The following is a 13575-nucleotide window of genomic DNA, read 5'->3' as shown; positions in this document are numbered from 1 at the left end:
ATTCTGGTTCTGGGTAAGATAGAGTAAGCATACTTCTCCCTATCTCTTCCACTGAACACAGTGATAAAACCTGGATACAATGCATGGAGCATCTCTAAGAGGATGCTGAAAAGTAAGTAGTAGGAGAACTGGGGAAGAACACCTAGAATATAGAGTCCCTCTGAAAAAAAAATAAAGTACCTCTAGGGCACCTGGGTGGCTCAGCCGGTTAAGCTTCTGCCTTCAGCTCAGGTCATGATCCCAGGGTCCTGGGATCCAGGCCTGCATCGGGCTCCCTGCTCAGCAGGGAGTCTGCTTGTCCCTCTTACTCTCCCTCTGTGCTCTCCGCCCCCCCCAAATAAATAAATAAAATCTTTAAAAAAAAAAAAAAGTACCTCTAAATCAGCAGTAAGTTTACCAGTTTTTTCTACAATGATTTCCTGACATGGATACAGTGGAGCCGAAAACATGGAAGTGGGCACTAGGAAACAGAGCTGAGCCCTAGGAGATGCCCTTCGTTCCTGGAGTGAGGAGCACGAAAGTGAGATCTAATAGCAGAGAGAGTGTGGAAATCCTGCATCTTTGCTTCCTGTCTGTTTTCTCATGCCATACTCCACAAACAACCCTGTGGTGGGAGCAGCAGATGAACAGGAACTAAAACTCCGAGGAAGGAGAACTTTTCCTCTTTATCTCCGAGCTGTGATCCCCAGAAAAGATGGGTGAATCCTTGTGGCTTTTTCCTCTGGACCTCCTCCCTGGAAGTATGCTGGGAAGTAGGCTAACTATAGGGGAGCCCCAGGAAACCAGAGAGAGCCTGCAGAAAGGGATGAGCTTTGGAAAGTGAGCCTTGAAGGTGTTTGTGAACTCCTCTTCTCAGCCCTGAGCTGCACGTACTGCTGATCTGATCCTAACCAGCACACCAAAGAAGTTGCAAACTGAGTTAACCCACAGATGACTGCTCAGGAGGCAGCCTGACCATTAAGTGGGGCACATGCGGGATGGATTTGAACAGCACCACAAGGGCTTTGAGAACTGAACTAACACTTAGAACCAAAGCACAGGGAAGGTAGGTAGGGGCTTGCAGCCTGGACCTAACCAGATCAATTGCTTGCTAAAAACAATAACAGTAAAATGTTGCTGTAGGATTTAAACAAGACCCAGAGGCTCATAATATAATATTTAAAACATCCAGGGTACAATCCAAAATTACTCAGCCTATGAAGAACTAGAGCTTGCATGAGAAAAGACAGTCAATAAATGCCAAATGCCAAGAGGACACAGATGTTGGAATTAACTTACAAAGACTTTAAAACTGCTATTATAAAAATGCTCCACCAGGCATCACAGATACTGTTGAAATAAATGGGAAAGGAGAAATGTCCAGCAAAGAAAGAGAAGATCTGAAGAAGAACCAATCAGAAACTGTAGAACCGAAAAATATGACCACCAGATAAAAAAAGAAACCCCTCACTGGATGAATCCAGTAACACAACGGAGATGATAGAGGAGACAGTCAAGGAACTTGAGGATAGATAAATAGAAATTATTCAATCTGAACAACAGAGAGAGGAAAAAAAGATGATCCCCTCCCAAGAAATGAAAGATCTTCAGGAGCCTGGGGGACAGTAACAAAAAGTAACACTGTTGTCATTGTAATCCCAGGAGGAGAGGATGAAGAGTACATGCTGAAGAAATACTTGAAGACATAGTTGCTGAAAACTTCCCAAACTTGGTGAAAGATAAAAACCTACAGATTTCATAATTTCAGCAAGCCCCAAATAAGATAGACCCAAGTAAATCCATGCCTAAACACACCCAAGTCTTCCCACTGAAAACAAAGGACCAAGGGAAAAGTTTTGAAAGCACTTGGAGGAAAATTTTATTACCTGTGGGGGAACACAGACTCAGCTGACTACAGATTTTTTTTTTTGTCAGAAACTGGGAGCCTGGAGCCAACTGGCACCAAACGGTCAACCCAGAACTCTTATGTACAGTAGAAACATTCATAGGAAATGAAGGTTCATTAAAGACATTCTCTGTCCCCCTCTCCCTTCCTCCTCTTTCCCGTCCGTCTTCTTTGAACAAATGCACACTTCATTATTTCTTTTGGGGGAAATAGCACCTCGTTGGAATACTTCACATGTATTTGGTGCTCAATATGTCAGGTACTTTCACTAACATCGCTTCATTCCACCCCAGGTGACACTTTTTCAAGCACGTGAGGGATGGTTATGATCACAGCACTGGAAGCAGTCTCTAGAAACATTGTGAACAACAGCATGGCTGAGGACAGAACCAGAATTACTTTGACCCACTGTTTCATACCACCTTGCACAGAGAAAAGAGGTCCGATGAGTCAAATTCAGAGAACATCTGAGGGCGTCCCGGTTACCACTGAGTACAATCACTGAGCAGCTTTTTATGCAGCTTATACTATTTCTGGGTGAGGCCAGATTTACGAGTTTAACCTGTGATTTGGTGAAGGCACTTGCTTCTTCTGGAAATGACTTATTCACTCCTAGGGAGGGGAGGGCAGGTTTCCATTCCTGGACAAGCCTGGGGGCCGCTTCTGGGATCAAGTGAGGTGACGGAGGTTTTTAGAAAGGGCGCTCTATGTGGTGATGCTTTTTAAAATCTGGGGGAGTAATGCTGTCTTTATTATTCCTCAAGGAAAAGAGTAAGTGAAGCCCGCGAAAGAGAAATGACACAGTGGAGATGCTCTCTTTACTCCAGGGGACCTCCTTCACTTTTCTGTCCTTTGTGAGATGATTAATGGATTGATTTTATTTAAACTGTGGGAAACAAATGAAACCATTAAATGTTTATATTTCAAGCAAATACATTACTCGGGGTAGTGAAGCTTTCTGTAGACCACATGGCCTGCCCTCAGCCCATAAATGCTCCTTCTGACTTTCCAACATAACTGCCAAACACTGCCTCCACACATTCTTTATAAAACTTTTCCATTCCAAATCCACTTGGTACTTTCATTATGGTCTTGTTAAAATTGCAAGATGTCCAAAGGGACTTGCAAGATAGATTTTCCCTTTATTGAGGAGGAGCAAAAGAGGAAGTATATAAAAGCATTTCTATTTGTTATTCCTTCAGGGAGACATATTAAAGAAAAAGAGTGACACTTCTATAAGGAAGAATATCTTTTAATTTGACATTGTTTTAATGGTGAGCATTTGGGGCAAATGTATATGCTTTTCCTTTATTTTAGCACCTTGTACAACATCCTGGATAGGGCTTCTGGGACAGATAATATTATTTTATTTACATGTGGAACAAATAAGTGGATGTACCTATAAGATATATGTTGATTATGGCCTTCGTGTAAGTGCAGACTTTTACTTATGATATTGGTTCTCAGAAATAGGTCAGTTTTATCCAGTTTTGTATCTCTCTACCTACTCTCTCTAGACAAGACTTATTATGGGGATCTGATAACTTTTGTTCGTGCTCCCATCTGTAGGCACATACTTAAATGTAGCAAAAACTTCTCATAAATGACAAACTCAGTCATAGCATTACCCATCCTGATTGCATGATCCTTCCGTCTCTATTCCTTTGTTGCTGGAATAGGTCTGGAAGTGTAAAGGTCAGCAAGGAATGATCCTGGGGAGCATATTGGTAGGCCTGGAATGCTCGCACTCACAGGCAGGTACACGAAAAATTGTGAATTATACATTAAAATTATTTTTCCCTTTTAGATCTTGAATTTGCCTGAACTGATTGATGACTCCAAGTATAAAACTAACCACCTTCGTGTACAGAATAGAAAAGAGCTTATCAAAATACTCTCTGCACGGTAAGCTTGGATCTACTGTTGGTACGTTTAAGAATGACTATATCCTTAGCATTTGCCTGATTTGTGTGTGTGTGTGTGTGTGTGTTTTGCTTTTTTTAGATTAACTTGTAATTCTCTTCCATTTCACAGAATGGGTTAGTGGAAAGATATCTCAAAGCTATGTTTTTTTCTTTATTTGAAAGTTATTTTATGTGCCTTAATAAATACTGACTCATGACAATGATATCAATAAGAAAAGTTACAATGGCTTGAAATAGATCGCTTTTCTGTAGCATGTGTTTGGGTTTAGTCTATTATAAATACCAGTAACAACAATAATTTAACAACTTTTTTTACCTTTGCTGTTTAAATGCTCTACATACCTGATCCCATTTAATGCTTACAGTCATCCTGTGAGGTAAATTCTATTCCCATTTTACAGATGAGGAAACTGAGACAAAGAAAGTTTAAGTCGAATGTTCTGTGAGGTTTGTCATAATGATGTTTTAAAAATGCCAGATTGAGTTATGGGTCATAGGGATTAATGTTAGTCAATGAGAGTATTTGATTTCCAGATTATTCCGTTCATGTCAGGTTATGCTTTTGTTAAAACCTGCATCAAACCTTTCAAGTTTCCCTCAGAAAAGGGTACTAATTCTTAATCTTTCCTACCAGTTTCACTTTTGTTTATGTCTAAACTTCTCTATATAGAGTAGGTGTCATGGTTTTTGCTGATCTAAATGCCCACATGAGCTGTTCTTCAGCGTGGAACATTTTTTTTTCCCTCATCATGCCCATAAATGAAGGACTTTTGTTCCAATATCATGTCTTGTCTTTTGAAAGGGCCCTTGTCTTTCTCTGTAGTGTGTATCAAAGTTCTTAGACAATAAAATTCTGCTACTGTAATTTCTCTTTCTGTCCCCCTGGGATTTGGGCATCTCTGGGTGGATCAACAACGTTCATTACCTCTTTGCCCTTCCCTGGACTGCAAGCCCTTCTCTGAATTCCTTGTGCCCCCGGCTCTTTGATCAATGGGAGCTCTGTGTGGGGCTGATCTGCGGAGAACACGGGAACAAGGATGGGGCTCCCCTGTCCTGGTCGTTGGTGAAGTATCAGTCTGATTCTACCACAGAGCCTCAGAGCCCTCAATCATTAACCTTTCCCCACATGAGAATTGGCCATTTATTTCTGCTTTTTGCCTCTTTGCCTCTCCAGCAGTTTTTAATCCATTTAATTCATTGATAGGACTTTTTCCTTTCACACCACGGTTACCCAGTTTCAATAATAGGCATTTGTGAGAGCCTTATCAAAAGCTCTTTGATAGTCTAAATAAATCACATCCATGCTGTGAGAAGAGTGGACCCAAGAAAAATACAAAACCTCGGCAGATACAAGTGTCATCTTGTTCTTTAGATGCCAGCACTTTTGTAACTACAAGAACCACAAAGTTAAGTTACTGGTGTCCGAGGCCCTGAAACATTTATTCCTAGCTATATTCTGTCCTAGAATTCTGCTGTGGAGAGACTTTTAGCAGCATCTGTAACACATTAATTTCTATTTTCTCTCTTTGGGGTGAATTAAATAATTTGCCGCCTTTTTCTTTCTCCTCTTCTACATGCAGAAGTGGAAATTTCATCATTTTGGAACCCTTCAGGTTCTTATGTCTTTATTCAGACGTAACAAGGAATAAGGAATTGAATCCCATGGAAGAGACGAGGGGTAGCCTGAAGAGAGGAAATTTGACAGGGGAGGTCACACTGTCCTAGGTCCTGCCGTTCAAACACAGACCACAGGAAGCCCGCGCTGCCCAGAGTTTGGCTTTCCTGCTCTCTGGTGTTAGCTTGTTGACGGTTTTTGGTGCTCTCCTGTGACCCGCAGTTCTTCACTCTCTGCCAGCTCAAGTCTCTTCTGCCTGGTGGATCAAACATTGATGAGCAGGGGAGATTAGGATGCGATTTGTTCTCATTTACAACACTGTCATTTATTTTCCTGAGCAAACGTCACTGGATTCATTAGTACCATTCAGTGCTCAACATTCAGAAGTCTCTATGAAAGTGCAAACATGTATCATTTTCACAAGACGATTCTACGTTTCCTATGAAATATTCAAAAAGTTTAGTGGCTCTCGATTATAGGATTAAATCTGGTCTTTTTAGATCTGACGTCATGGTCTTCCACAGCCTGATATGATCTTTTCTTTCCACCTTTTTCTCAGCCTAAAGCCCCTGCTAGGGCAGCACTCCCAGTCTGTGTCTTTTGTTCTCTGTCTGGAATGCTTCCCAGACTTACCATCATTTTGAAACACAGTCGTGCTTCAGAGTCTGTCCTACAGCTTCATGAAACCATCCTCAGATGTCTCTATTTGGGGTCCCGGTCAGATGACAACACTTTCAGAAAAGAAGACGTCTTTCCACTCCTCAGCTCCAGCCTCCCAGTTATCAGACCGAAACAGGATCTGCTTTACCTGTTGGGGATGGTGCTGTTCCACGTGTGTGGAACACACTGTTCCTTTCACTGGACAGCTGTCTCAGGACCTGTGAATCACAGACACACTAATGCCCAACCACAGAAAGGAGGCAGGGAGAAAGAAAGGTGAGGAACCAGCATTTATTAGATGCCTTGACTTACCAGAGAAGCATTATTAGTCCCACTTTACAGATGAATATTGTGAAGTGTAGGCAGGTTAGTCTCAAGGTTCGACACACAGTGAATAGTTAGAATTCAAAAGACTGTGTTTCTTTTCCATATGTCCTATTGCCTCCCTAAAGTGGTACATGAAATGTTACTCTTTGTTTATTTACTCAATAAATATTTATTGAGCACTGGGGATAGAGAATTAGATGAGACAACTTAAGTTGGTGACAAATAATGCAGGGAAGGAAAATGAGGAGTGCCAAAAGTTGGTTGTGAGGCTCGCTGTTCCATTGAAGCTGGTCAGGAAGGGCCTCTCTGATAATGTGACATTTGAGCAGAGTCCTGGAGGAGGTGAGGGAAAGGGCCTGCAGATAACTGGGAGAAGCTTTTTAGGCAGCAGGTGCATGGGTGGGAGTTTAAGGAGTAGCAAAGAGGACAGTGAGCCTGGAGCTCAGTGATCCAAAGGAAGAGTGGGGGGAGGTGGGTCCAGAGAGAGAGAGAGAGAGAGAGGTGGGTCCAGTGAGGGAATGTGGAGGCAGGTGGGTCCAGGGAGGGAGTGGGCAGAGGAGGGTTTAAAGGAGGGGGTGGGTAGTGGGGGAGGAAGCGGGTCTAGGGAGAGAGTGGGGGAGGTGGCCAGAAAATCATGTTGTAAAAGTTGTGATAGACTTTAAAATAGTTTCTTAAACTTGTGAAATAAAGGAATTATTTTCATCATAAAGTGAGTTTCTCAGCAACCACTATTTTCTATCTAGCCTGAAGACATATTTTTTTTTAAAGATTTTATTTATTTATTTGAGAGAGAGAGAGAGAACAGAGGGAGAGTGAGAGGGAGAAGCAGGCTTCCCGCTGAGCAGAGAGCCCAATGTGGGGCTCGATCCCAGGACCCTGAGATCATGACCTGAGCAAAGGCAGACCCTTCACTGACTGAGCCATCCAGGCGCCCCTGAAGACACATTTTTTTCCAGTTTTATTGAGACATACTTGACATATGACGTTTTATAATTTAAGGTGTACAACATAATGATTTGATATTTGTATATATTGCAAGATGATCATCGCAATCAGTTAACATCCATCACCTCACATAGTCACACAGTTTTTTCTTAAGATAAGTTTTAAAATCTACTCTCTTAGCAACTTTCAAATACACAGCACTGTTAACTAGTCACTGTGGTGCTTTCCTATGAAATCTATAGACTTTGTTTGAAAGCCTACCAGAAATGTCAGTCACTTACCTCACTTTTCTGTTATTCTTGCTAACTGTGGTCTGATGCTCCTCTCTGAGAGCCGCCAGGCTCATTCAGGAAGGCAGCCGCATGTTTTTGTCATCAGCTGAGTTGTCCTCAGCCAACACACACACAGTTCCCCTCAGGTGCTCTCAGGTGTTACTATTCCCCGACCGTGGCCATGAACAAGGTTTTTTTTTTTTTCTTTTTCCTTTTTTCCTTTTTCTTTCTTTTCTTTTTTTTAATTTAAAGGTGAAGACTTTTCCCTTGAGCTTGCCATTTTATCCAGGGTGTTGCAGAAAGTCTGTTTACCCAGCTGCGAAGACTGAAAACTGTGCAAAGCTAAAGCATGTTAAAAGTCCCCAGCTAAAACACAGAGAGATATAATAGAGACTAGTCCAGGGCCCGTTAAAACAAACCCCTTCTTTGCAATGCCAGGGAGCAACGTCTCCTAAGCCTGTGCTACTCACGTCCTGGGTCAGCATTTTTGCAACTGTAAGGACCTCAAGGGAGAGATTGAAAATCATAGTGTGTGTTGAAACCAAGAAGAGAAGGATAAAGATATAGTGTTGGGAGTTGGGGAGAAATAATAGGAAGACATGAAATGAGGAGGAAGGAAACGAGAAATGACGGGGAAAATAGAAATACAATTCATTTTATTTCTCTCCCTTCCTTTCTTCACCGTTACTGGCCACTGTCCGTGTGCATTTGTCCGGAAGCGACAGAGATGGAGGAGGAGATCTGGGCTCTTGAGGAGTTCATGATCAAATTAGGAAAATAAACAAGTAAAGCAGTGTTTTAAGTAGTGTGTGCTGAGTGCCGTGGTAAACATACAGGGTGCTGAGAGCCCAGGGAAGGGACCATTACCTCAATGTGGTCAAGTCAGGGAAGGCTTCCTGGAGGTGGTGCCACCTGAGATGAGTCTTAAAGGACAAACAGAAGTTGGTGAAGAAAAAAGAAACCTCAAAGGAGGAAATATTGGCCAGAGTGTAATTTCCTAGAGAGAAAACAAGTCATAGGAAAAGAAAAATAAAGTAGCTTGTAAAGAAACTGATGGCAACTTTTAAATTGCTTTTTGAGAAATGCTACACGTGTTCAGCAAGTGTATGTCAATATTGTCCTAGTGAAGGCATCACTAAAAAGTTGGTTACACTAAGATGACATAAATAAAAATTAACAGTGTAAGATAAATTTACCTTTTAAAATGCTGTGGCAATTCCTTTGGTGAAATAAGTAATTATTTTTTTAAGATTTTATTTATTTATTTGACAGAGAGACAGCGAGAGAGGGAACACAATCAGGGGGAGTGTGAGGGGGAGAAGCAGGCTTCCTGCTTCCCTTCCCTGATGTGGGGCTCGATCCCAGGATCCTGGGATCATGACCTGAGCCGAAGGCAGACGATTAACCGACTGAGCCACCCAGGCGCCCCTTATTTTTGGTTTTGAATGATCTGATTTTTCTTAAGTTTCTGATATGTAATTGAATATTTACTTATTTTCAGAGTTCAGTGTATTAAAATGCTGTGAAATTAAATGCCGTAGTTCAGGGCCTTCTAAACGGAAGTGCTAAACAAGTATTTGTTGAACTGAATCAAAGGTTTATTAAAGTGCTTCATCTTAACTGATCACTTTCAAAACTTGGTGTCAAATTATTTTTAATTGACTTGTTCAGAATATTGGAGAGTTGGACCTGGAGCATTTTTTGCTGTTGATAGAAGGACTGTAATGTCAGAGGTGCCTAAATATGATGTTAATTTTTAAAAACTGACATCTTGGTACCATTCAGGCAAATTTGGTCTTTTTGCTTCTTGCCTAGGTCTTTCAGGGAGTCTCCAAAGCTTTGAGGAGAAAGTTTAAACAATTTACCTTTCTTTGTTTTATGAGATTTATTTATTTATTTTAGAGAGGTGAGGGAGAGAGGCAGGGGGAGAGGGAGAGAGAGAGTCTCAAGCAGACTCCAAGCTGAGTGTGGAGCCTGATGCGGGGCTCGACCCCATGACCCTGAGATCATGACCTGAGTCGAAACCAAGAGTCAGACGCTTAACTGACTGTGCCACCCAGGCGCCCCTAAACTATTTACCTTAACACATGTAATCGCCTCCCACAATGTTGCAACTCCTTATAATGTGGCCTGGTGTTTTAATCCTCTGTGTCTTCCCATCTGCTCATTGCTTCTCACTAAAAGGATGAAGGAAGCTTCTTTGTCTTCCTGGCTGCTACCAGTCCTTCAGAATGAGCCCCCGATTCTGAGCTTTTCCTGCCTCACTTGTCAGTTGTAAGTAGCCCCTCCCACACCACTGCGTCCAAGCGTCTACTGTCTTCAATTATCATCTGTTGTCCTCCTTGATAAGACAATTTCTAATTTCTTAAATAATCTTAGAATTTCTTAATTTCTTACTTTTTTAAAGACTGTGTTTTTAAGAGCCGGTTTAGGTTTACAGCACTATTGAGAGGAAGGTACAGAGAGTTTCCATGTGACCCCCGCCCCCGCCCATGCACAGCCTTGCCACTCTCATCGCCCCCACCAGAGGGGGACATCTGTTGCGATCGATGAATCTACACTGACACACCGTAAGAGACTATATCTTTTTTGATTTTTATTTCTAATGGCTCTTTGGGTTTCCAGCACTCAAAAAAAAAAGAAAAAAAATGTTCTTTTACGGGCAAAACCATCCAAGTTTGGCAGAACTGGCCAAAAGGAAAAGAGGGAAAGTTCCCAGTGTCAGGTCCAAATAAAAAGAGAACAAGGGTGGCCGGAAATGGGAACTGTTTCTAAACTAACCTAAGAGGACTGTATTGTGATCACAGAAAGTCAAAAGGCCTGAATGTGAGGCCAGAGTCTTCTTCCCCTGATTAACTTCTGTGGCCTTGAGCTGGTCCTCTGATTCCTCTAAGCCTCGGGGTCTCCTGAGTACACAATATGCATAACAATTTCTACATCATCCTGAGAATTAAAACCCAGAACACACAGGAAAGCAGCTTCACAACACTCCGCACACAGCCGTGCTCAGTCTATTTTAGGAGAATCTCAGTCCCTCAGCATCCTAAATTACAGTTCCCCAATTTCTTTTACCATCAAATTTCTCCTGTATCTTTTTTTTTTTTTACTTACGAACCCCTATTTTGGAGAAATTTTTCTCTCCCAAGCTGTAAGGAGTTCATGAGTTCCACAATTTTTATTTAATAAAGTTCTATGTAACTGCCAATCAAATCCTGATTAGGATATATGATATAACAAGTATTATTGTACTGATTTAATTCCAGCGACAGGAAAGCATGATATTGTGTAGCTGGCCTGTGTGGCCTTGTGGCAGCTAAATAAATGATTTCTGTTGAACTCTTTTGAAATATTAAAAATAGCTCCCAAGACCTGGAATACATTTAACTTTGTACTGCATTCTTAATAAAGGCTATTAATAGTGCTTCGTTTTTTTAAACCCAAAGTGGACCTTAATGGCTCATAGTCTATTCCCTTTCAAGAGACACTTGTTTCTCAGTGTGGGCAATGAATTTGGAACTTGGGAACACTCCACTTAAGTTATCCCTTGCATTTGTGGCTGCACCCTCATAAAGAATGAGACATTTTGTGTCCCTTAGTTGCTATGCGGTGTTAATAGCCTCTGTGAAAAGCTTCAGGTGGGGCCTTTGAACTCGGAAGTAAAATATATCCATGAGCGCCTCTGTGTCATTTTTACAGTTAATTTTTCAAAGTTTTAATGGATATTTTTGGCCTTCCTGAAAGCTGTTGAATTTAATTTTCTGCTAAACAACATCTATAATTTCCTTAGTTTTTATTCTTAGTAGAAAATGAAGCTGCAGTTGACCCTTGAACAAAATTGGTTTGAACTGCGCAGGTTTGCTTACATTTTTTCCCATAAATACAGGACAGGACTGTAAATGTACTTTCTCTTTCTTGTGATTTTCCTAATAACGTTTTCTTTTATCTAGCTAACTTTCTTGTAAGAATGCAGTATATAACACACGTAACATACAAAATACGTGTTAATCTACTGTTCATGTTATCAGTGAGGCTTCTGGTCAACGGTAGGCTGTTAGTGGTTAAATTTTAGGGAAGTCAAAAGTTAAACACAGATTTTCAACTGTGCGGCGGGTTGGCGCCCCTAACCTCTGTGCTGTTCTTTTTTTTTAAAATTTCATTTATTTATTTGAAAGCGATTGAGAAAGAGAGAGCACAAGCGGGCAGAGGGACAGAGGAAGAGAGAGAGAAAGTCTCCCTGCAGGGCAGGGAGCCTGAAGCGGGGCTTGATCCCAGGACCCTGGGACCATGGCCTGAGCCGAAGGCAGATGCTTAAGGACTGAGCCACCCAGTTCTCCCCTAGCCTCTGTGCTGTTTAAGGGTCAACTCTAATTTAATTTCTAACAACTGTCTATCATTTACTCCTCCCCTTAACCCTTTCTTAAATCCCTATTTTAGTCCTTCCTTCTGTCTTCCTTTCCTGGCTCCATCTTCCTATCCTTATCCCGCCTTTTACAATCTTAACTGTTTTAAAACGAAACTACAAATGGATATTACGTATCACCTTCCGAATTGGATTTCACTTATTTGCATGAAGGCTTCTTGAATTAGTGGTTTGCTTAGAGAACCGAGAGGATTTTATTAGTGCCCACCTGTAGGATAGAACTTAGAAGGGCTTGAAAGAACCTCTATTCCATGGAATATAACCTTTCCTTACACATAGTTTGCTGATTTCAGGGGTTATGCAATTATAGATTTTTTAAAAAAGATTTATTTATTTATTTTAGAGAGCAAGGGGAGGCGCAGAGGTAGGAGAGGGAGAAAATCTCCAGCAGAGTCCCCGCTGGGCACTCCTATTCCTTAGTGTAAGTAAGTTTTCTCAGACTTTCTCCTGACTAGATTTCAACGTGGAGAAAGTGGAGAAATCATTAAAGCTCAGGCTGCCCAAGCGAGTCGAAGAGCAGAGTGAAAGGCTGAGCACAGTCAAGTCAGGAGCCCCAGGGATCGAGTTCTTCTTGCTCATACTTCTGCCAGGGCTGGGAGGCTGGGGAAGTCTCTTTTCACTCTGATTCATTCCTCCCCTCTCTAAACCTGGCAACCATCGACTCTCCCATGTCTACATGTTTTTAATATATATAGAGAAACTTATTGTTTGCTCCCTCTGCAACTTTTTGGTTGGTCTAATATTCTCTTTCCCTTATGATCACATTTTAAAATCTTCCTGCCAGGCTTCCCCTCCCCCGACTTCTATTAGTATCTTATGAGGCTGCATTTCATGTGATTTCTGTATATCCTCAACCTACATATTTAGTTTATTGCAGCCTCCCCCCCCGACCCCCCCCAACCTCTTATAATGCTTTGAATCATATTATTGTAGGTTTATCTGGCATTCACTGTAGAGGGCTGATTGGGATAAATGGATCTGATGTTTTGGTGAGGGTCACATTTTTTTTTTTTATGCATTCCATGGCAACTCAGCCATTATCAGTTAATAGATGGTTCCTTGTAAAATGTCTGTATTTTATGTGGTACATTTTCTGAATGTTGGTTCTTTGGAGATAGATTTAAGTGGCTATGTGTTGTTACTATAAAATCAGCCTGGAGGGAGAAAGAATGAAAGAAACACGGCCCTGGAATGTATCCTTTTGGCTTACAGGATGCAAAGAGAACTACTGCAACTCCAAACAAGCTCCTCGTGACCAGGGCACTTTCCACCCTGTTAAGAGAATTCTTTGTGACTGAGACTCAAATGATGGCTTTAAGGGAGTCAGGATTATATGGAACGTCATCTCCCTCCTCCCCGCTCCCCCCATTTTTTTTTTTTTTCTTTCCAGGAGGGCTATAAACCATTCCATGCTGCCTTTTAGTAGAAAGAATTAGATGGTAGTGGTGGGATATTTGTATGTATGTGTGGGGGCGGCCGGGGGGCGGGGAGGGGGCAATGGTGGTGGGAGGGAGTCCAGTAAACTC

General features: G+C 41.7%; 1 protein-coding gene across 1 annotated transcript in view; it reads left to right on the top strand.

The window, feature by feature from the left end:
- The window catches only part of SUGCT (succinyl-CoA:glutarate-CoA transferase), a 732205-nt gene that overhangs the window by 304887 nt on the left and 413743 nt on the right, over positions 1 to 13575 (top strand). Inside the window, exon 14 of the mRNA XM_032430614.1 lies at positions 3693 to 3790. Within this exon, the coding sequence (XP_032286505.1) occupies positions 3693 to 3790 (98 nt within the window). The remainder of the gene's footprint in view (positions 1 to 3692; positions 3791 to 13575) is intronic.

The sequence above is a fragment of the Phoca vitulina genome, unplaced genomic scaffold, assembly GCF_004348235.1.
Source record: "Phoca vitulina isolate PV1807 unplaced genomic scaffold, GSC_HSeal_1.0 scaffold44, whole genome shotgun sequence".
Lineage (NCBI taxonomy): Eukaryota > Metazoa > Chordata > Mammalia > Carnivora > Phocidae > Phoca > Phoca vitulina.
The sequence above is the reverse complement of the archived record's forward strand: the minus strand, read 5'-3'. Positions and strand labels throughout refer to the sequence as shown.